Here is a 22,750-nt window from a genome sequence, read left to right as displayed (position 1 = left end):
AATAAATGGCCAAGGCCGTGTAGTTTGTTACTTTAGGCATGTTTCTAGAAGTGCAAACCATGCTGCAGATTCTTTAGCAAAACATAACTTATCTTTAGGTGTAGATTTTTTGAGATCAATGACAGTATGCCTAGCTTTCTGTTAAGCTTCCGTTTGGAAGATGTTCTATGGCCTAGCTTTCTGTTAACCTTCCATTTGAAAGATGTAATGTGTTCGGATACTATTCATATAGTTAATCAATCTTCTTAGTAGAGGCCTTGCTCCTTACTAATCATAAATAAAAAATATAAAAATGCCATGCTAAGGTTATGCAAAAAAATACAGCTTAACATAGCACAACTTTAAAGTTCAAATAATTAAAGCAAGCAAGTAAACCCAAAAACTCATCGACATCCACAACCTCAAAAACCAGAGAAGTTCAACAGCAAATGAACACACCACTTTTTATGGAATTTCCAACTATCTACACAGAAAGCTTGACAGCAAAACTTAGTTCAACTTTTACTATACACGCAGCAGCAATTCCTTTGAGACTGCACCAACATCAATTCTAGACAGTAACCATTCCAGTTGCATCAAAGAGACACACTATGCCTATATTATAAGAAATTATATCTTTAATTACAAACCACCTACTCAAAACTTGCCAAGTATAAACATGCTATGTATACACGCTCGTCGCTAATCCTGACAGCCAATATCCCTTCATGGTAACTTCTGATTTCAAGCCACCCTGTTCATCCTCTCATGTACAATTATAATTGGCCAAAATGGGTACTAGGAACCTATTATACAAGTTGGCTCCTCAATTCTTAACTCACGAAAGAATAAGCCATTAGAACTAAATTGATTGGTTTATGATGAATCTTGGTCACATAAGGTCGGTTCAACACCGTCACCACACCAGACCACACTGCTTATAATTTACTTCCTACAAGCCATCAGTTTAGAATGTTCTCTCTTTGCAAGTTTAATTTCCTGATAATAATTTCTTGAAATTTTTGAAAGGCAAGTTGTTTTATAACTATGATATATGATGTATCATTATCAACTACCCTAGTTTCTACATCAATCTCACCTAAAACAAAAACTTCCTCAATTAGTTGCAAAGAATGTCAAAACAACAACCATTAACAAAAACATGAACAACCAATCAATTAATCCACAACAACTACAGCAACAACAAAAAAATCCAAAAAAAAAAAATCTAAGCTAATAAGGGAATAAATTTTGGATATGCTAGTATCAAGAGCAACCCATATAACCTGCTAAACATACTGCCAGTGTCATATTTAATCATTAACAATAGCAGTAGTCATAACCTCAATATCAATAGCAATTCATATCTAAATAAAATGAAATTTCAAAGTTATCTTATGTATGTTTATCTACACAGAATGATACAGAACAACACTGATACCTCACAAGAACAAATTCAATCAGCATAAAAGATTAATATAGAATTCGATGATTTGACCTCATAAGTAACTTTTTCACTAACTTCAAAATCAGCAAGAAAAATTGATACCACAACCTTAATCCAAAACAGAACAAGAACAAACTGATACCACACTTTTCAATGAAAACGGAACAAGGAAATTAAAAGATACACAAACTGTTTCAATATTAATTCCAAACAGAATAGGAAAACTTCAAAATGACAATTGTCACATAAGTTCGTATCAATAAAAAGGGCAACCCAGTGCACTGAAGCTCCCGCATACGCAGGGTCCGGGAAGGGGTCCCACCATTTGGTGTATTGTACGCAGCCTTACCCTGTTTTTACACAAGAGGCTGTTTCCAGGACTTGAACCCGTGACCTTACAGTCACATGACAACAACTTTACCAGTTGCGCCAAGGTTACCCCTCACATAAGTTCGTATCAATAATCAGAGAAAAAGAATTAATCAGAAAACAAGAATCTATTTCTTTGAGAACCAATTTGTCGCATAAGTTCGTATTTCTCTTAAACATGTTTTCTTTTTAAAATGACAATTGTTAGTGTTATTGTTGTAGGTTGGGATAAAATCATCAACCGTTTTATTACTTCACTCCTTAACATATCCATTCCAACCACCAAGTCAACCTTAGTTCTTATCATACAGCTGTGTTACTTAACATCACAGAGGGGAAAACAAGTACTAGGCATAGATAAATCCTTACAATCATGACCAGACTCAATCGATATAAATCGAAAGAAAAACAAGTACTAAGCATAAATAAATCTACATATTGTAGCTCTTTGGTGAATAAAATGAAGCATAACATAAATCCACATGAAAAGATGCACAAACTGAAATAGCAGAAATGATACAACTAAAGATGCACAAAACTGTGAAAGAGCATAATGATACAACCAAATGAAAAGATACACAAACTGTTTCAATTTTCAATATTTATTCCAAACAGAATAAGGAAAACTTCGTATATCCTTACTACAATTGAACCGATGCACAAAACAATCAACACAACATCAAATATGCACATCAGAGAAACATAAAATCAGTTGTGAACGCAACATAAAATCAAGAACCAGAGATAAAGAACTATAATTTTCATTGAACCAATCAATAGTCCATCAAACACCAGGTCTTAATGGACGAAGTTCTGGATTTCGCTCCAAATATTGGAATCTCTATGGTACAATTATTCACAGGGCTTGTTGTAGTCATCTTCGTCATTGTTTTCATTCAATCAACAATAATGATACAGCTTTTGATATTGTTTAGTGTAGTATATAAAATTGTCTATACAACTACAATTCAAATAAAAGAGTGTGACAAAAAGAATGTTAGAATATTTTGCAACAATTTATTCATGCACCAAGCATGTATAAATCTACACCGCAGTTCATTCATGAATAAAACGAAGCATAACATAAATCCACATGTCTAATCCTTAACTGTGATTGTACCATGTTAAATTATAATAACGTATAAAACACAAATTTAATCTCTAAACTATTTCTCTGCAATAGAGACTAAATTGACATAATTCATTCTACAATCATTCTAAAGCCCATTGATTTTCCTTACGAATCTCCTCCTCTTCCTCCGGAGAGAAATCATTCGCAATCTTAAAAGCCTGGCGAATCTGCTCCGATGTCTTACCATGCATAATCTCGCCTACAGTCTTGCAAGTAAGCTCCAGCAAACTCTTAATATCCAAATAATTCGCAGCCCGAACGAGTTCAAACAACGTAGTATTATCAACCTTAACAAACTCAGCATCCCACTTATCCAGCTCATCCTCCTTACTCACTACTTTCTCTTCAGAACTCACAGCAGCAGCAGCCTTAGAAACATCTTCACCGGATTTCTTTTCATCAGTGCTCGAAACCTTTTTACGATACACAAGACCATCAGTCTTCCAAGGCTTTTCTTCTTCTTCAGCAAACGCAGCAGCTTCAACATGTTTCTTGCAATACTCAATTACCATAGCCAGAATCTCGCTGGTTACGTTTGAGATAGGGATTCCAGTGTCGTCCACGCAATTGTCCTCGATCATGTACTTGATTGTTTGTGATTCTAATGCTACCGCCTCGTCGATTTCGAAGGTGTCGCCATCGGAACTTACCAGGGTGATCTTCTTTGATTGTTGTTGCTTACCCATTTTGATCATCTTCTGCTTTTGAGTAATCTTCTTTGTCGATGTTGACGATGATGCCATGGTGATAATGAATTGGGTTTTGATTCTGGGATTTTGAAAAGTGAAAACCCTAAACCTCGATTTGTTTCTTTTCCGAACGTTAGAAAATAGCGAGAGTGAGAAAAGGAGTAAAACAATTGGCGTGAGAACTGTTTATATAGGGTATCCAACGTGTCGAGCACGTTTTATTTTTAGATTTGATTTTGAATTAAAAAGTTTTTTTTTATAAGATTGGTTTTTTGGATTGAAATTTAAAAAGATGGGAGGTTCTTCCCTAAAAAAAAAATAGAGATTTTTTTCTTTTAGAGTAAATTTGGTAAAAAAAAAAAAATCAATTTTGTAACAATCATTTGTTCACAAGCTTATAACTTATTTTTTACTAGCTTATATCATTTTTTTATAAGCTGATTCAAGTAGCTTATAATTTATAACTTATCATTATTTATTTCAATTTTATCAATGTAATTTGAATTGAAAAAAAAAATATATTTAAATATAGTATTATTTTATGGCATTTCATATTTATAAACAAAATCAACAACCAATTTTACCAAACAATACAAATTCAATCGATTAATTTATCTACTACTCCATCCGTTTCAAAATACATGTCAATACACAACTTTGACCATTAATATATGTAAGGAGAATGCTAAACAGTATCCTGAGGGCATTTGTTAAGAACTAAAACAAATAACTTTTTATAAAAAGTAGTGTAATTATTATTTAATCAAAAGTCAAAACTTAATTTTTTCAAGACAAATTTTCTATTTATAGTTTATTTATCAATTGTCTTTAGGACACCGGTTAGCAAGACCTTATATTTAATTATACAGAATAAAAAAAAATTAAAATTTGACATTTTAAAAAAAATTATTGAGACAAATTAAACAACATCCTACATGCTAAAAATGTGTATTTATATATTAATAAAAAATATGGTCAAAGTAAACTATATGAATATTGGAGATCGTAAAATTGCAACATGTATTCTAAAATAGATGAAGAATAAACTAACTTTCTTTTTTACAATAAGTATAAACTAACTTAATAACTATTAACTATATAGGTTTATGTTTTACAAATTAGTTTACCTTATAAACTCATCCATTACAAACTAATTTATCAACCGTTGTCTATTTTCTTTAGCCATACAAGTTTCACATTTAACATTAGTGGCACTAATGAACTGTCAAAAAAAATAAAATAGTGGCACTAATGGAGTGATAGTCAACTAATATTCAATTCGTACCTAAATAAAATTTAACCATTGATTAACCATTTAAAACTCATTAGCATTGACCTCAGTCAAACGACACATCCTCTGTCCTCTATAGTCACAAGACGCACCACTTCAAAATTCCTCCACAAACCGTGTCAAAAATATTTGAATCGATTAAATTTCCACAATTACACTAAAAAAACATTAAATAATTTCCTTTTACATTTTGGTCAAAACAATATTTCCATTTCCATTTCCATTGAGAGCTGCTTCAAACGTGGGGTGGGATATCAAAAGAATTAAGTGGAATATTCAATTAATTCTCCCGCTCTTGTTGCAAAACTTCAATTCAAAACAGCTTTCTACAATCGCTTTTTTCTTCACTCGTTTCACTGCTGCTCTTCACTATCTTCTAACCCTAAACAAAAAAAAAAAAAAAAAGCTTATTCTTTCTTCCTCAGCAACAATGCCGCGTAAACGTGTTCGTCAACCATCGGAACAACAACAAAACGACGCCGTTAATCGTTCTACTCAGCGCAAGAAACCTAAAAAATCTCCGGTGGTTGAAGAAGAACTGGTTTCTCTTATTCCTTCTCGACGGAGGAAAGCAGCACAACGATCTTCGGTGGTTAACGCCGACGATTCATTCTTCATCGGAGATCCTTTTCTAGCTGATGAAGCTAAAACCCGTTGGCCTCACCGTTACGCCAAGAATGAGTGAGTTTTTGTTATAATTTTTTTGATTTTATTGTTCTATTAGTTTAAGAATTCAAGGTTTTAAGCTCACTGATATTCGTTTGCGTTTTCTAGTGGTTCGAGTGATGATGATACAGTGAAGGCGAAGTTTCATTACCGTGAAGTGAATGTTGATGGGGTTATATATAAGCTGAATGATAATGCTTATGTTAAGGTTCCTATTTTTATCACATTTATTGTTGATAAAATTGTGTTTTAAAGTTTATTTTATTTGATTTTACGTTGAAAATTGTGTTTTAGGGGTTTGTATCTTTGATTTGATGTTGATAATTATGTTTTTATTTTAATTGATTTCATGTTGAATATTGTGTTCCAAGGTTTATTAGTTTGATTTCAGTTTGAAAATTATGTTTTCATTGTGTATGATTTCATTTTAAAAATTTGTGTTTTAGTGTTCATTTATTTGATACCATTTCATGTTGAAAAGTTTGTGTTTTTGGATTCATTTATTTGATTTCATGCTGAAAATATTGTATTATTGATTTTGTTCCATGTTGAGAATATCTTGTCTTAGGGTTCATTTATCTGATTTGAAAATATGGTTGTTATTAATTTTATTCCTTGTTTAAAATCTGTGTTTTAGGTTTCACTTATTTGATTCCATGCTGAATATTGTGTTTTTAGGGTTTATTGATTTGATGTAAGTTTTTTTTTTGTCTGAGTTTGATTTTACTGACTTGATTTATGAATGTTGTCTAGGGAGAAGAGGGTAAAGAAAACTATATTGCTGCAATTGTGGAATTGTTTGTAACACATGAAAATGAATATTATTTTACTGCTCAGTGGTTTTACAGAGCTGAAGATACGGTAAAGATTGAATTTTATTTGATTCGTGCTTTGGTTTTGTTTATATGTTTAGGGTTATTGTTGATTTTTGTGATTTGAATGTGTGTGCAGGTTATCAAGAACCATGGGGATCTCATTGATGAAAAAAGGATTTTCAAATCTGATGTGAAAGATGAAAACCCTCTTGATTGTTTAGTTAAGAAAGTTAACATTGTACAAATTTCTCCTGATGTAAGTGCTTTGTGTTCTTTTGTTGTGTAATTTATAATTTTGCATTATGTTTTTTAGAGTTTTGATAAATGTTTAATTTGATATATACTACAGGATGCTAAAGAGAAGAATGTTCCTCCTTGTGATCTATATTATGATATGAAATACACTTTGCCATATCTAACTTTTTCAAGCATTGACAATGGTATGATTTCATAATTTAATTATGATGATTTCTTTAAGTTTCTTCTATGTAACTTTACTGAATTTTTTTATGTTTATTGTGGTTTTCCTTGATTGATTCAGAACCTTCAAAAATAGAAAGCGAGACTGACAAAATAGAAAGTGAGACTTCAACAATATCAAGTGAATCTGGGTCCAATGCATGTGCAACTGATAATAATGTGGCTGAAGAAGGATTGTCTAAAATTAAAGAATCTGATAGAGAGTGGACTTTATTAGATTTGTATTCTGGGTGTGGAGCTATGTCCACTGGCCTTTGTTTTGGAGCTTCTATTGCTGACATTAAGCTTGTGACGGTATTTAGGCTATTTTGCATAATGTTTCTTTGGTTCATTGTAACATTGCTTGTAAGGATTTTTTTACTGATTTTATAATGTTGTTTTTGACTTTGAAGAGGTGGGCTGTGGATACAAATGAATATGCATGTGAGAGTCTTAAGCTGAATCATCCCGAAACTCAAGTATGTTTTGGTGTTATCCTGTAGTTGATGCTTGTCATTGTAACATTTTTCATTATTCTTTATTATTATCATTATTCCTACTAACATTATTATTATTCTTATTGTCCTTTAGGTGAGGAACGAGACAACAGAAGACTTTTTATCTCTTTTAAAAGAGTGGTTTAAATTGTGCGAGAAGTTTGTTCTGAATGGAACAGAAAATATAGATTCTGAATTGAATGCTGGTGAAGAGGCTGGTGAAGAAGCTGATGATGAAGCAATGGATAGTTCATCTGACTCTGAGGTATTTGAGGTAGAAAGACTAGTCTCTGTTTGCTATGGTGATCCCAATGAAGATGAAAAAGCAGGACTTTACTTCAAAGTAAGATTTTGATTCAAGCTTGAACATTAATTTTTTTTTTTTTACATAATTAAGTATCTTGTGAGTACCGGCTTCAATCTGGGTTTATCTTTGTAGTTAGTTTTATTTAGGTTTATTTTTTCATGCTGATAACTAAGTTATTGATCTGAGTTTTTGCTTAAAAGATTTATAGTTAGTTAGTTTACTTGCACAAGTTTTTATGTAAAAGCATGGCTCACCTTATATCTTTATATAGTGGTCATTATTTTTATATTCTAAATTTATAATCTTTCAGGTGCAGTGGAAGGGTTATGACACCAGTTATGATACATGGGAGCCAATTGAGGGCTTGAGGTATACTCATTGATTGTTCCTCTAACTTCGCTTCACTTAGCTCTGTCTGTTTCTTAATGCTAATGCTTATAGCTAAATAATGCAAGATTCTAACCGATTTTTATTTAACAGCGATTGTAAAGAGGCTATGAAAGAATTTGTTACTAAAGGATATGAGGATAAGATATTGCCTCTTCCTGTAAGTCTCGCAACTCATTATTGGCTTGCACTCAACCCCCTTCTTTGACCTCTAATTGTTTGTCAACTGTCTGTGTTACTCATTAAATTGGTTTGTACTACTTTGTGCTTGTCCAGGGTCAAGCTGATTTCATTTGTGGTGGACCCCCTTGCCAAGGGATTAGTGGTTTCAATCGTTTCAGGGACAAAAATGCTCCTATGGATGACATAAAAAATAAGCAACTAATCGTCTACATGGATATTATTGAATTTTTGAAGCCTAAATATATATTGATGGAGAATGTTGTTGACATATTGAAATTTGCTGGTGGGTATCTGGGGCGTTATGCTGTAGGACGTCTAGTGGCCATGCATTATCAAGCTAGAATGGGAATGATGGCTGCGGGGTCGTACGGCCTTCCTCAATTTCGGATGCGTTTTTTTCTTTGGGGCGCTCTTCCTACCCAAGTAAGGCCATAGCTTGAAGTACTAAATTTTTATTTTGATGTGTTATCTAAGTTGGTCTCTAAATGTTTAATATTGAATGTTAATGATTTGTATTTATATACTCTTCTGTTTGTAGAATTTACCTTCATATCCGCTACCAACTCATGAGGTTATATCGAGATCTGTTATCCCCAAGGAGTTTGAAGTAAGAACTGATAGAAATAGAGATGTTTGTAACTTTTTCTTAGATAAAGAACATTGTAATTGCAAAGTTTTAATCAATGTGATCTGTCTATTGTCATAATGCAGGAGATTACTGTAGCTTATACCACTAATGAAAAATGTCAGCTCGCCCCAGCGTTGTACCTGGGTGACGCAATTGATGACCTCCCTCCAGTATGTTAATTTTGCTCACAAATACATTGTGAATATAGTGTGTTTGATTAGTAAAAAATTTATTTCCATTTCTTTCCTTTTTTTTTCTTTTATCAATCAGGTTGAAAATGATGACAGCGATGATGAAAAGAGTTATGGGACCACTCCTCGTACTGATTTTCAGAGATATATTAGATTAAAGAGAAGTGGTATGTTTTCTATTGATTTTATTAAAGAGAAGTGGTATGTTTTCTATTGATTTTTGAGTTTTGAAGTAGATTAGTCTTGGTTGTTTGCCTTTTTAGTAATTTGTTGTCTTTGCATGAAAGATGTCTGTTGTTTTTTTATGAACGAATGGTTCATATTTCAAAGTGTTCATATTTATCAGCTAAAATGTCCTTGCTATCTGTCTTTGCTCTTTTTCTATAACTAAAATTTTGTATGTGGTTACTGCCTGTTACATTTCACATGTTTAGAAAAATTGTCTTGCTTCCTTCATTATTAACACAAATTATTGAATCTGTGTTTTCTATTCTCTAGAGATGGTGAATTACACAGCTGACTCTGAAAGTGCACCAAGTGGTCTGCTGTATGATCACAGGCCATATCTGTTAAATAACGATGACTATGAGAGAGTTTGCCTCATTCCGAAGAAGAAGGTTCCTGATCTTGAATTGATATTATGTTCTGTTATTTTATCTTTGTTGCTCCCTGTAAATTTTAATTGTGCATTCTTGCCTTTTTTAGGGGGCAAACTTCAGGGACCTAAAGGGTGTGCTTGTGAAAGAAAAAAAAGTGGAGTGGGACCCCTCTGTTGAAAGAGTGTATCTGAAATCTGGGAAGCCTTTGGTACTAATCTTCTGTTGCCTTAGCGATGCATTTATTTTGAAGTTAGTTCTTTGTTGACAAAGGCTTTTTTTTTGTGTAGGTCCCGAATTATGCTATGAAATTTGTTCGGGGGACTTCCTCTAAGTATGTATATTTGCATATGAATTTAATGTCATCATATTTTATGTTTATTTCATCTATATCATAGTTCTTATTTATCTGCTGAACACAACAGGCCATTTGGTCGACTTTGGTGGGACGAAATTGTGTCCACAGTTGTGACCCGGGCGGAACCTCACAACCAGGTTATTTTTCTAAGTTGTGTACATTATATTTTGTAAATCCAATGCCACTTATGCTATCCTCAAATTGCAAAACCTCTTTAAAGCAATGTTCCTTAGGATTATCATGTTAGCATTTTTTCAATTAAACTCATCTGGCCATGTTCCTTGCTTGAACTTCCCTCATAAAAAATGTTCATTGTCTGGACTTGTTGTGTAAGTGGCAGTATTATTCTCGATTAATTTCTTTTTCATGCATCATTATGCATTTTCTCATTCTAAGTTATTTTATGTATAGGCTCTTATCCATCCAAAGCAAGACAGAGTACTTACCATTCGAGAGAATGCAAGGCTTCAGGGATTTCCTGATTGCTATAAACTTTGTGGCCCTATAAAAGAAAGGTATGTGTTTGAACTGGTATCTTATCTTGAGTTAATTGAATATTCTACCAACTGTGTATGCTGAATGTTCAGTCTTCCCTTCTATATTTATAACAATTGCACAACATGACTTTAACTTCTACATTTATTACAAAATTGCACAACAACTGCTCAATAACTCCGAAGGGATTAGTCAGAACTTTTTAGGTGTGATATTTCTTATTGGTCTAACAATTGTTTAAGAAAGGTTGCTAAATGTACAAAGACTAAAGATGTTTAACATAGCACACAATGTTTCAATCTTTAATGCAGGTACATACAAGTTGGAAATGCGGTTGCTGTTCCTGTGGGTCTTGCCCTCGGATACACATTGGGTTTAGCACTTCAAGGACGCTCTGGGGACAATCCTTTGACAACTCTCCCCTTTAAGTATCCAAGTTGTCTTGCCCGTCCTTTAGCTGTAGTTGATGATGATGGTTCAAGTTGAGCTTGTCCTCGTTAATTCATGTCTTTTCCATTGTTATCTTTTTTTCTTCCATTTTCATTTTTAAGCCAAGAGCATTCAGGCTCTGGAATTGTATGAATGGATGTTTGTTCAATTGATGACATTAAATATTCACACTTCGGTGATGATTTTGCAAGATTTATTTGAAAACACAATATATGTGAAGTGTGAATGTTTAAAAACTGTGATTGATTTTCTTTCAAATAAAAAAAAAACTGATTTATTTAATGATACTTAATTTTAATCAATTATTTCTGTGTCAATTTTATTCATATCAGAACACAATCTTTTATGTATATGGATGTTATTAGCAACTTATGTTTGAGTAAAACACTGTTAAGTTTGGTTATGGAAAACAGAACACAATCTTATATTTACCTCAGGCCATTACCTTGTATAGCCTTTTGTGCATCATATCACAAGTTTCACTGTAGTGGGGCTTTTCTTTAAAATAATGGTTTCAATAACAGATGATGTTGGTTGAGCATAAACTTGAATAGTATTGGCTTACATAATATCTCAATGGTGTTTGAATCCAAATATGTATCTTGGTTTGCTTTAACAAGTTGAGTTGCTGCAGAGTTTAAAATTCAGGTTTAAGTCAAGAAAATATATCTTGCAATTGATATAATTTTGTGGCTGTCTTGTTTAGTGTGAATTCTTTGGATTATTAGCATTATTTTCGCTTGGTCTCTGGTGAGGTAGCAGGTTAGTCTGTAGGCAGTGGTTTCTAATTAGTGTTGTTGCCGACTGGCTTAGGCGTGCTCTGGTGCCCCTTTGGCTAAGGTTGTGCATGTATTCAGTTTCCACTTTGTTTTTTTTGGTGTTGCATAGTTTGGTTTCCGCTTGATGTCAGCAGCACCCAATATTATTATGGATAGCAGATTTTGGATAGAGTTATTGTTTGTAGTGATACAGGGAGGTGTTTTTAGACAGCTATATGATGTCTTTAGTGTATGGCTGTATGATGTCTTTGCTATTGTCTTGCAGAGGGGAGTTTTGGTGCTTCAATTATGTGTTGATTATCTCAGGCTTGAGTTTATTGTTTTTTTTTTATCATCTCAAGCTGGAGGTTTATGTTTGTGTGAGAGTTAACTTAAAATCAGGTTTCTGCGGAATCGTGGCACGATTGCTGGGCAACGTGGCACGATGGAGGTTTCAGTTTTGAGGCAAGGCACTGGAAAAATCATGTCACGATGGGATCGCATCGTGGCATGATGGTGAGCTGGCAGCGAAAAACAGAAACGTATTTTGGGTGCAGATTTGTTCCAAATTTTAAGCGATACTTTTACTATAAATATAGACCTTGTATTAGAGCAAACTTTGAGAGAGATAGAGGGGGCTGAAACAAGAGTTTAGAAAGGCAACAACAAAACTAGGGTTTGTATAGAGTTTGTCTCTTTGGAACAAACACTAGGTTTTGAGGGTTGATTCACCTTGGGAAACACTATTAGGATTGAGTCTCTTGGTTACGGGAAGAGGCTGGGACTTTGGGTAGAATTAGGCAGGAGACTTATTCTTGTAACCCATTGATTTCTCTTTTGTAACGTTACTCATCATATAGTGGATCGGAGGGCTGCTCTCTCCCCCAGACTAGGTCAATTTCGACGGAACTGGGTCAACAAATTTTTGTGTTCTTCTCTTCTTTGTGTTCTTCTCGCCGTTGTTTTCTACTTTTGGCTTGTATTTAATTGTTCCATACACTTTGTTTTGGTTGCTTGATTATCCCTTGCTCCACACATCAAGTTGTTATTGGTGTGATTTTCATCGAATTCGCAACAATTGGCGCCCAAACCGTGGGGCAAGGGTCAAAGAATAATCAAGTACCATGGGTTCAAAGTGGGATATTGAGAAATTTACTGGAGATAACGATTTCGGATTATGGAAGGTAAAGATGGAAGCGGTGTTAATACAGCAAAAGTGTGAGAAAGTTTTGAAGGGTGAAGGTTCGTTACCGGTCACCATGTCACGAGCGGAGAAGACCGAGATGGTGGACAATGCCAGGAGTGTCATTGTCTTGTGCCTCGGGGATAAAGTTTTGAGAGAAGTAGCAAAGGAACGAACCGCTACATCGATGTTGGCAAAGTTGGAATCTTTGTATATGACAAAGTCTTTGGCTCATCGGAAAGTCCTAAAGCAACAACTTTACTCATTCGAGATGGTAAAGTCAGAGGCTATCATGGAGCTACTTGTGGAGTTCAACAAAATCATTGGGGATTAGGAGAACATTAAGTTGCGTCTTGAGGACGCGGATGCTCTGATGGTGTGGTGTTGTTTGGAGGATGAAGAAGGTGATGTGTCTCACCTTGAGATTGATGCCTAGTGGAGCGGTGGTCGTCTGGAGAGACGTTAAACACTCAACATCAGCCTGGAGGGGCGGTGGTAAGAATACTCATGATCTACCTGTTGAGGTGGAGTTTCAAGGTTGAAGACATAGTGGGATGTACGCATTTGCTAGTTGAGGTAGAGTACGCTCAGTGTGAGGTAGAGTTGAACACACCGGTAATGGTACGGCTATGAAGGACCTTGGGTGCTATGCTCTATGGTGAGCAAGGGATTTCTTCATGAAGTTGAAGAATGTATAGCACGGCTTGCGGGATTACCCTAAAAGAAGGCCAAGGGTGATTGGATGCAAGGTGATCTTCAAGGAAGCGGGAGATGTTCTGCGTTGAAGATGGTGAATGCTTGTGGGACTACCTAAAATTCCTAGCGTAGTTGGACTGCAAGGACCTTCGAGAAGGCGGAAGACATTCCGATGGCTGAAGGGGTTGAAGTGTATACTTATGGATTACTCTAAAAGCCAAGGGTGATTGGGTACAAGTAGATCTTCAAGCAAAGCAGGAGATGTCTCGTATTGAGGAGGTTATGGTATAGTCTTGTAGAACTGCCTGAAATTCCTAGCGTAGTTGGTCTACAAGCATCTTCGAGAAGGCGGAAGACATTCCGATGGCTGAAGAGGTTAGGGTGTAAACTTGTGAAGCTACTTGGAGTAGTGGGAAGCAAGGGAAAGAGCAACAAGAAGGTTGATGATTGGCATCATCACTGATTTGAAGTCAAGGTGGAGAATTGTGAGAGTTAACTTAAAATCCGGTTTCTGCGGAATCGTGGCACGATTGCTGGGCAACGTGGCACGATGGAGGTTTCAGTTTTGAGGCAAGGCCTTGGAAAAATCGTGGCACGATGGGATCGCATCGTGGCACGATGGTGCGCTGGCAGCGAAAAACAGAAACGTATTTTGGGTGCAGATTTGTTCCAAATTTTAAGCGATACTTTTACTATAAATATAGACCTTGTATCAGAGCAAACTTTGAGAGAGATAGAGGGGGCTGAAACAAGGGTTTAGAAAGACAACAACAAAACTAGGGTTTGTATAGAGTTTGTCTCTTTGGAGCAAACACTATGTTTTGATGGTTGATTCACCTTGGAAAACACTATTAGGATTGAGTCTCTTGGTTACGGAAAGAGGCTGGGACTTTGGGTAGAATTAGGCGGGAGACTTATTCTTGTAACCCATTGATTTCTCTTTTGTAACGTTACTCATCATATAGTGGATCGGAGGGCTGCTCTCTCCCCCAGACTAGGTCAATTTGGACCGAACTGGGTCAACAAATTCTTTTGTGTTCTTCTCTTCTTTGTGTTCTTCTCGCCGTTGTTTTCTACTTTTGGCTTGTATTTAATTGTTCCATACACTTTGTTTTGGTTGATTGATTATCCCTTGCTCCACACATCAAGTTGTTATTGGTGTGATTTTCATCGAATTCGCAACAGTTTGTATTTTGGATGTTTGGGTGATTAGTTTTACTGTTGTATTTTACTGATTGTACGGGGTGTCCGGGGTTTGAACCCCGACCCCTGCATATAATAATGCATTGTCCTAGCAACTGAGCTATGCTCTTTGACTAGAGATTATCAATCTATAAGTAAGCTTATATTACTTAATATCTAAAAAGCTTGCATTCCAACGATTCAACTTTATGTGTAAATTTTGGCCATGTCGTAATTCCCGACAATTTAACTTTTTTAATCAAATGAGCAATTTTCTGCATATGAAAAGTGTGAACAATATTTACAACCAGGAAAAGAAAAAACAACAAAAAGCAAAACAAAAGAAAAATAGCTAGCCATAGCCCAACGTTGCGAGTGGATTCAACCACCAACTATGGTAATTGAGAGATGAATGAAGTTTCATCTTCAACCACGTGAAGGAAAGACGCTTAATTTTGTCCACCAATTGCAAGATCAAGCACTCTGTACTTTTAAAAATCCTGTTATTTCTTTCTTTCCACAATTCCCACACAGTTGCAAACCAAATGACATTCAATAGAGATTGTCACATATGAGGTCCCCCACCACCCAATATGAACTGAGTAAAATGGTCTGATGGCGAGAACGGAGCGGTCGTAGACAGACCAACCCACCGAAGAATCAAATTCCAAACTGACCCAGATAAAGGACAATGCAAAAATAAATGATTAGCAGTTTCTAGAGAGTCACACCCGGCTACACACAGACAAGTATCATTATTATTGAGAATTCCACGCCTAAGCAGGTTATCTTTGGTCGGCAATCTATTCCGAAACAATCGCCAAGCGAAAATCACAACCTTCAAAGGGATATCCTTTTGCCATAGCGACTTCACATCCACAGGAGTGTCAACAATCTGCTGAGTAGTCTGGAAATTGTAAGCACTACGAACAGAGTAAAAATTTGATTTTTCCAAGTCCAACTATCTTCTTTGTCAACATGCAAAGTCACATTGTGAAGTAATAAACATAGTTCCCCCACCTTCTCCTCTTCCCACACAAACAGCCTCCGCCTCCACTTCCACGCCTCACTGTTCTCCCCCCACCCCAAGTGGAACATATCAAAAACTGATACCCCTTTTTCTACCGACAACTCAAACAACCTGCTAAAACTCTCCTTAAGGGACACCCCACCAATCCACACATCCTCCCAAAAATTTGTATTCTTCCCGTCCCCCATCAACCTACAGACATTATTACTAAACCAAGACTCCCTCCGCAAGGCAGCAATAGCACGCCACCAAGCCGAGGCACACCTTTCACTGTCCAATAAATTACCACCCTCCTCTCCATATCTCGAAGACAACACCCTATACCACAAACTCTCCTTCTCAACTAACAATCTCCAACACCACTTACCTAATAATGCACTATTAAACTCACTAATTCTCCTTACCTCCAAACCTCCAACCTCCTTTCTCAAACAAACAGAGTTCCTCGGTGTTACCATGTTTACCTTTTATTTGTTGATCACGATTAATAAAAATATCCCCTAAAAAAAATATAACTTAATAAACCCTATATTTAGAGATAGATTTAGATATTCTTAAATTGTTTCACAAGAGTGTTATAGAATGCAATACATTTTCATTATGTGCTTTTATTTTATTTTTAAAGGTCTAAAACTATTGCTTTGATGGTCATATCTTTAAACCGACCATACCTTTCACCAAATAACAAGCTGACATTGACTCGTGGAGATAATATTATATAAATATTAAAGGAAGATGAATATTGCACTTAGCTCTTATTATTTTGTTTTTCTATTTAGTTTAGTTCAATGCTTCAATATACACATTTGAGATATTCGATTAAAGTCAGATACAATTAAAATGTTAAAAAAATAATTTTCTAATCAACGAAGAGTTAGGTCTAGCAGAAAGGTTAAACTCTCAGAACTAGAGTTCAAATCACAGCTAAAAGAGATACTCAAATTTAATATGAACACGCATAATTTTTTTTTTATCTCAAGTGAAAAGAATCTATGAAAAATCATGATTTTTCTATAATTGATAGCAAGTATGACAATATTTGATATAAAGATGTGTAAGTTTAACTATCACAAGCATGTAATATAATATGATGCTTGAAACGTAATGTTATTGTTTACTCTGCAAAAGCAATCCGAAATATAATGGTCACTAAATAAATTGCTAACTGGCAAATTTTAATATTCATAATAAACTATCACAAGCAAAAACCAAAAAAACTAGTAAGTAGTAGTAATAGTTAAATGAAACCATAATAACCTACTGATATTACTAAACCAAGGTCCAACATCTTCTAGCTATTGTTCAAAACAAAAGTTGAAACTGTAACTGAATAATAATTCAGGCTTCTGCTATAGGTTCCTTTGCAAGTTCATCAAGCCTGCTAGATTGTATATACTTTGATGTCAAATTTGATTCTTGTTTTGGCACAATAAAAAAGTTTTCTAGTCCACTAGTCAGTGTAAATTTTGATGTAAGGGAAGCTGCAAGTAGGCTCAAAGCCTGCAAATTGCAAACCACAAAGGAAGGTTATCAACAACAAAGAAAACAAAAGAAAAGAGTAAATAACGATTTTGATCCTTAAATGTGTGAGTCAGTGTTACTAGTCCTTGAACGTATTAAAATTACAAGAACGTACATGAATGTTTCTTTTGTTAAGTCAGGGTGCTCTTCATATGTGTTTTTCATTGATTAGTTTGATTCTCAATTGTGTCTTCTGTTAGTCAGTTTGGTTCATAAATTACTAATAAAAGACATATTGATGAATGTTTTTGTGTATTTTATGTAATTTCGATACACACGGCAGAACTGTAGTAATATACTGTCTCACACATTTAAGGACCAATAGTAGTCGCTTTACCTCAGCTTCACCGATGCTTATCACCTTCATTTCCAGATCATCAAGGGGGAGGCTTAATTCTTTCAAATATGAAATGCAAGAACTACCAGAAAGTGGTTTTACTGTTAGATCATCTCCAATAGCATATAATGTTGCATTCTTCACAAATCCCATAACACCTTCTTTTGACTTGTTTGAGGATCTTGGATCCAGTTCAGTCAAGACTATTCGATTATAAATTGATACCTTTTTCTTAGAAATCACTCCTCCCTCTATCTTTTCTTCTACGATTTGGTGACTCCCATTATAGTCGCTGAACACTAGCTTTGGCTTCCCTGTACCATAATAACGAGTAGTAGGTGGTTGTGGTCGTACATCAGGAATGTTGAGGAGCTGTTTTGGACAACCAAACTGTGGCGATAGGCCAGGATTGAGTAACACCGAGCGTGAGTCCGTGCACAATGAAGAGTCCAAGGTCTCAACAGTCTTGTACAAGTTATCAACACATCCAACGAAAGAGTTACCATCCAAAAGCTTTACAACGGACCCTAATGGTATTGCGAGGAAGGTAAAAATGAAATCAACAAAGTTTTCACTCGCTTCTGCGAAGATTATTTTTTTCTGAGATTTACTTCGCGCAAGCTTAACATCCATTTTAACGTCGCTGGTGCAAGGCCTTGCTCTGACTGCTGATGCAAATTCCTTTGGTGGATTTTCTCTGTTCTTTGAGCTACTTTTCAAAATTGTATTTGTCAGAGGCTCATGAGAGGTTAAGGTGTACTTGAGGAGGTTCAGCATCTGTTACATCAAAATAAGTTGTAAGTACAAGATATTATGCAAGATATTTTAATTGCAACCAAAATAACTTGTAACATTCAAAGAACATAATTACTAACAAATTCTAACTCAAGATTTATAGTGTCTCAATAACTTAAATATAACCAACAAGCCTCATAACTTTTACAACTAGCCCAAATTGTTAATGTTTACCCTTTTAATTTATGATATACCAGGATACTTTATGTGGAAGTATGAATAAGCTAAGGTACAAGTGGGAGCCCATGAAGGATAAATCTTTCTATTTGGTTTTGTTCAATTTCATCCAATCAGTAAAAATTATCATCTCTTTTAGTTCTTACTTACACTTACTTCTGCAACAGCCCCTTGTTCCCTCCTACTACATTCTGTTACTCTGTCAGTTTATAACCACTCTATTTTCCTCCCTACTTTCCTTTCTATTCTTTTTCACAAGGACCTTCTTAATGAATGCTCTCCTATCAGGTTCTTAACCGATACTATGCCAAATGTAAACCATAATTCATCTGTTATATTGGTCCACACATTACCGTTTAAGTAGCATTTGATGCTCATAGTTAACTAACCCTGGACTAACATGTTAACACCTGAGTTTTAACTAACCCTAGACTAAAATGACTACCGATTCACAACACAGTTCTACATTGTGCTCCGCAACTGCAATTGTTGCCGCAATATAAAGGTTTTAGATGTCTCTGCAACAACAGCACAGCTACAATTTCGGCTGAATCGGCCACATTTACTCGCATTTTAATGCAATAACAAGGTTCACATTGTAACCACAACTGCAATTTAGAATCATGACTGAAAATTTCATTTCAAAAACTTTTTTTCAAATTTTTCTTACTCTACAAACTAACATGACATCATGGGGTTCCCTAATTTCTATATTTTTTCTCTCAACCCTCAATGATTTTCACTCTAGGATTCAATAGAGAAAGCTTGAATCTTTCTCTAATTATTCATAATTACCTAAGGTGTTTACAATGTGTTCTCAAACCAAATCTTTATAGGCATTTTCAATATCGTGATTCAAATGATGCTATAAGTTCATTCGAATCATCAATGCCAAAAGCTAAAAAATACAGATTTGAATGGCATATTCACCACAACTCAAAAAAAGAAAAAACACATTCAACGTGATGGGGGCATGGGAATTGCGAGATAAATACACATTGCAAAATAACTCCCCAAGGGTTGGCCTGGTGGTGAAGGCTTTGGTCGTAGGAGTGCACTCCTGTCTAGGTCTCAGGTTTGAAACCCTTAGATGCCAACAATTCATGTGTCGGGTCAGTTCATACAGGGTTTTTCCCTGACTGACTTCAATTGGGTCCCCACCAGTGATAGTGAGATTGGTCCACCAGATTAGTTGGTCCTTAGGCCGGATACAGAGTTTCCAAAACAAAACAAAATACACATTGCAAAATTGAGTTTACAATACAATACAAAACACAATCCTTCAAAAAAAAATACAATACAAAACACAACACAATTACCTCTTGCTTTCCAATGTTATGTGTGACTTCCTCTAAATTACTCAAATCTGAATACCCTAATTCCTTCAACCGTTCCACAGAGGTCATCAAAGAACAAGGCATAATCTTCAAATCATCAAACACCAAGAACAATGACCCATTTTCCTTAACAAAGACCCCATTTTGTGCATTATTCTCCTGACCCTCAGAATCCAAATTCTTAGGCTGTTTATTAGTTGGTTTTTCACAAGTACAATCAAGATTCTGTAAAGTTGTAAACTTGTTGCAAGTATCACACACAAAAAACTTACTTGATGATTCAGTGTCATCGATATTCATGAACAGGTTCATGCACAGTGATTCACATGGATTCTTGGGATTCAATAGCATTTGTTTGTAGACAGGGTTGTTCCAAACATCGTTTGGAGTGAGGGTTTGTACGGTTTTGTAGAGGTTTTTGATGCTTCCAAGGAATGGTGATGATTCTGAGGATTCTTGTTGTTGATCATTGTTGGATAAAAGGCGAATGATAGTGGCGAGTGGAAGTGAAAGGAAGCTGAAGAGAGTGTCGATGAAGTCCTTTGTTGCTTCTACAGCGACAACTTTGTTGTTTTCTCTGTCTATTAAGGTTTTGAGTGGAATCGTTTTTGGCTCTTCTCGTGCTTGTGAAGCCGCCATTGGAGGTTTTTGGTAAGCGAGTTTGAAAGTGAGAAATTTGGCAAATGGATTTGAAATTTTGTTTATTTCTTTTTTAAATTAAGAATTTTAAATAAGTTAAGTCGAGCCAGGCTTTATAAAGTCTAGGTTTGACATTTCTTTTTATATTATAGACCCGAGTTTAGTCTATTATCCATCATAGACTCTCTTTTAAAGTCTGATTTGACTTTTTTAAAGGTTTGAAGTCTGAAAACCTATTTTACACCATGGTCTAAGAACACATACTAAGCCAAAATTTAAGAAGGTCTAAAATGGATGAATAGTTTTGTTAGTAAATAGTGAAATCTTAATAAGCCAAAATCTTACGAATGTCTAATCACGCCAATATATTTGCTACTAAATAACCAAATCATATGAAGACTTAAATTTACGAAAAAACTTCTACAATGTCAATAATAGAAGATATTATATATATATATATATATATATATATATATATATATATATATATATATATATAAATTAATAGGCTGGCCTGACGAGCTTAATATGTTTTTTTTTTCTTTTCTGTAAGTCCTAGTCTAACCTATTTAATTAAACAAACTTTATAAAAAGCTTGAACTTGACTTTTTTATTAAAGGAACTAGGGCGAGCTAAGCTTTAAATAGGTTAGGTTGTAGGCCTCTGTCGAGCGGTCTGACTTGTTCCCACCCATATCTTTCGCCGTGTACAGTATGGAAACAAATGTCATTTAATTTGGGTTCAAATGTATTTTTATCCTAACTTTTAAAAAACTACGATTTTGACTGCCCGACAAAATTTTTTTTTGGCCCTCTAACTTTATAAAACGTCTTAAACAGCTTAGAAGATGTCACATGTTTAAAAACAATGGGATAAAATTGTTATTTGTTTAAAAGATACGGTGGCAACAAATGCAGTTTTTTTTAAAGATGTAGGACCAAAATTGTTTATTTTTGTTTCGCATTTTGCAATGTTTTGTAAAGTTAGAGGGTTGAAAGTGTAATTTTTGTTTGTGGCTAAAAGCACAACTTTTGCATAGTTAAGTAGCCAAAAGTGCATTTAATTTAATCATTTTGATTTTATTATCTATACTATATATAAAGAGAATAAATAAATTTGGGTTGACCTTTTTCTTTTCTATTTTACCCTTAAACAAATTTGATTACAAGATGTTTTTTTGTTGGTGTTATTAAAAAAATTATATTATATTGGTTATATTATTGTCATTGAAAAAAATAAGTATAATTTACTACAATACGAAAGTGAAAAATATTATTATATATACCTATAATTTTAAATCAAAATTAAAATAATTTTAATTAAATATTCATAAAGAATATTTTTCGTAATGTATATCGTAATGTTTACCGGTGTTTTTGGTAAACAAGACGCTAATTTTAAAATATTACTTGCAGGATCAAACTAAAAATTTTAGGATATGTTTGCAATATATTTTCTAGAAAATGTTTGAATGTTCATCATGTTCTTAAGATGAAACATGAATATAAAGATCAAAGTTTAATTCGACAGAATTAAACAAATTTTCGGAACTTTAAAAGAAAACTTAAACTTTAAAGATAAAAGTAAGTCTACAAGAAGTGAATTTGCATTGCATTAATAAAGATGGTTTATCAAATCAATGTACATACATTCTTGTTACTTCTCTCTCTCTCTCTCTGACTTGGATAATTCGAGTGTAAAAATTCAAATAATAATTTATGACCCCTACTTCTAATGAAAGACTTCTATATATACATAAGTAAAATAACTGAAAAACCAACAGTTCTAAACTACAAATCTTCGTCAAATTGACCAAGGCCAGCCCAAAGATTTTTGATGCCCTGGACGAAACAATAAATCATGCCCTTTTAATTATTCAAATATTTTTCTTATTGCATTTTTTGTTGCAAAATATTCATTTATAATCAGAGTTATATAAAAACATTTTTTCAATATAATTAATCAAAACGAATTAAAAAGAATATATATATTACTAACTACCATGTAAAAATAATAATTTTGGTGCCCCTAAAAAAATTATGCCCTAAGTTGCCGCCCCTCAAGCTCGCTCTCAGGGCCACCCTTGAGTTTAACTTGCTTTCACATGTCCTAAATATTTGATCTTACCTCTTCAAAGAGAATTTGAATTCCATTTA

At 34.5% G+C, this 22,750-nt stretch overlaps 4 protein-coding genes across 4 annotated transcripts; 1 reads left to right on the top strand and 3 right to left on the bottom strand.

The window, feature by feature from the left end:
• Positions 1-2,778: 2,778 nt before the first annotated feature.
• On the bottom strand, positions 2,779-3,786 carry LOC25491492 (SKP1-like protein 1A). The gene has a single exon (XM_013599432.3). The coding sequence runs from the start codon at positions 3,668-3,670 to the stop codon at positions 3,008-3,010; it is 663 nt and encodes a 220-aa protein (XP_013454886.1). The 5' UTR covers positions 3,671-3,786; the 3' UTR covers positions 2,779-3,007.
• A 1,320-nt stretch (positions 3,787-5,106) lies between these two features.
• On the top strand, positions 5,107-11,158 carry LOC25491491 (DNA (cytosine-5)-methyltransferase CMT3). The gene is made up of 21 exons (XM_039833963.1): positions 5,107-5,280; positions 5,328-5,588; positions 5,682-5,781; positions 6,327-6,434; positions 6,525-6,644; positions 6,738-6,828; positions 6,930-7,162; positions 7,261-7,326; positions 7,439-7,687; positions 7,962-8,020; positions 8,132-8,198; positions 8,315-8,644; positions 8,760-8,828; positions 8,933-9,019; positions 9,120-9,207; positions 9,539-9,657; positions 9,746-9,847; positions 9,927-9,970; positions 10,062-10,131; positions 10,406-10,509; positions 10,801-11,158. Exons 2-21 carry the CDS (start codon positions 5,338-5,340, stop codon positions 10,973-10,975), a joined length of 2,532 nt encoding a protein of 843 aa, XP_039689897.1. The 5' UTR covers positions 5,107-5,280; positions 5,328-5,337; the 3' UTR covers positions 10,976-11,158.
• Positions 11,159-15,323: 4,165 nt separating this feature from the next.
• LOC112420743 (uncharacterized) lies at positions 15,324-16,246 on the bottom strand. Its single transcript, XM_024780377.1, has 2 exons — positions 15,779-16,246; positions 15,324-15,665 (listed from the first exon to the last, which is right to left on the bottom strand). Exons 1-2 carry the CDS (start codon positions 16,244-16,246, stop codon positions 15,324-15,326), a joined length of 810 nt encoding a protein of 269 aa, XP_024636145.1.
• Positions 16,247-16,873: 627 nt separating this feature from the next.
• Positions 16,874-20,627, bottom strand: LOC25491490 (uncharacterized). The gene is made up of 3 exons (XM_013599430.3): positions 19,938-20,627; positions 17,647-18,423; positions 16,874-17,288 (listed from the first exon to the last, which is right to left on the bottom strand). Exons 1-3 carry the CDS (start codon positions 20,592-20,594, stop codon positions 17,127-17,129), a joined length of 1,596 nt encoding a protein of 531 aa, XP_013454884.1. The 5' UTR covers positions 20,595-20,627; the 3' UTR covers positions 16,874-17,126.
• Positions 20,628-22,750: the final 2,123 nt, after the last annotated feature.

The sequence above is a fragment of the Medicago truncatula genome, chromosome 4, assembly GCF_003473485.1.
Source record: "Medicago truncatula cultivar Jemalong A17 chromosome 4, MtrunA17r5.0-ANR, whole genome shotgun sequence".
In the NCBI taxonomy this organism is placed as follows: Eukaryota; Viridiplantae; Streptophyta; class Magnoliopsida; order Fabales; family Fabaceae; genus Medicago; species Medicago truncatula.
The sequence above is the reverse complement of the archived record's forward strand: the minus strand, read 5'-3'. Positions and strand labels throughout refer to the sequence as shown.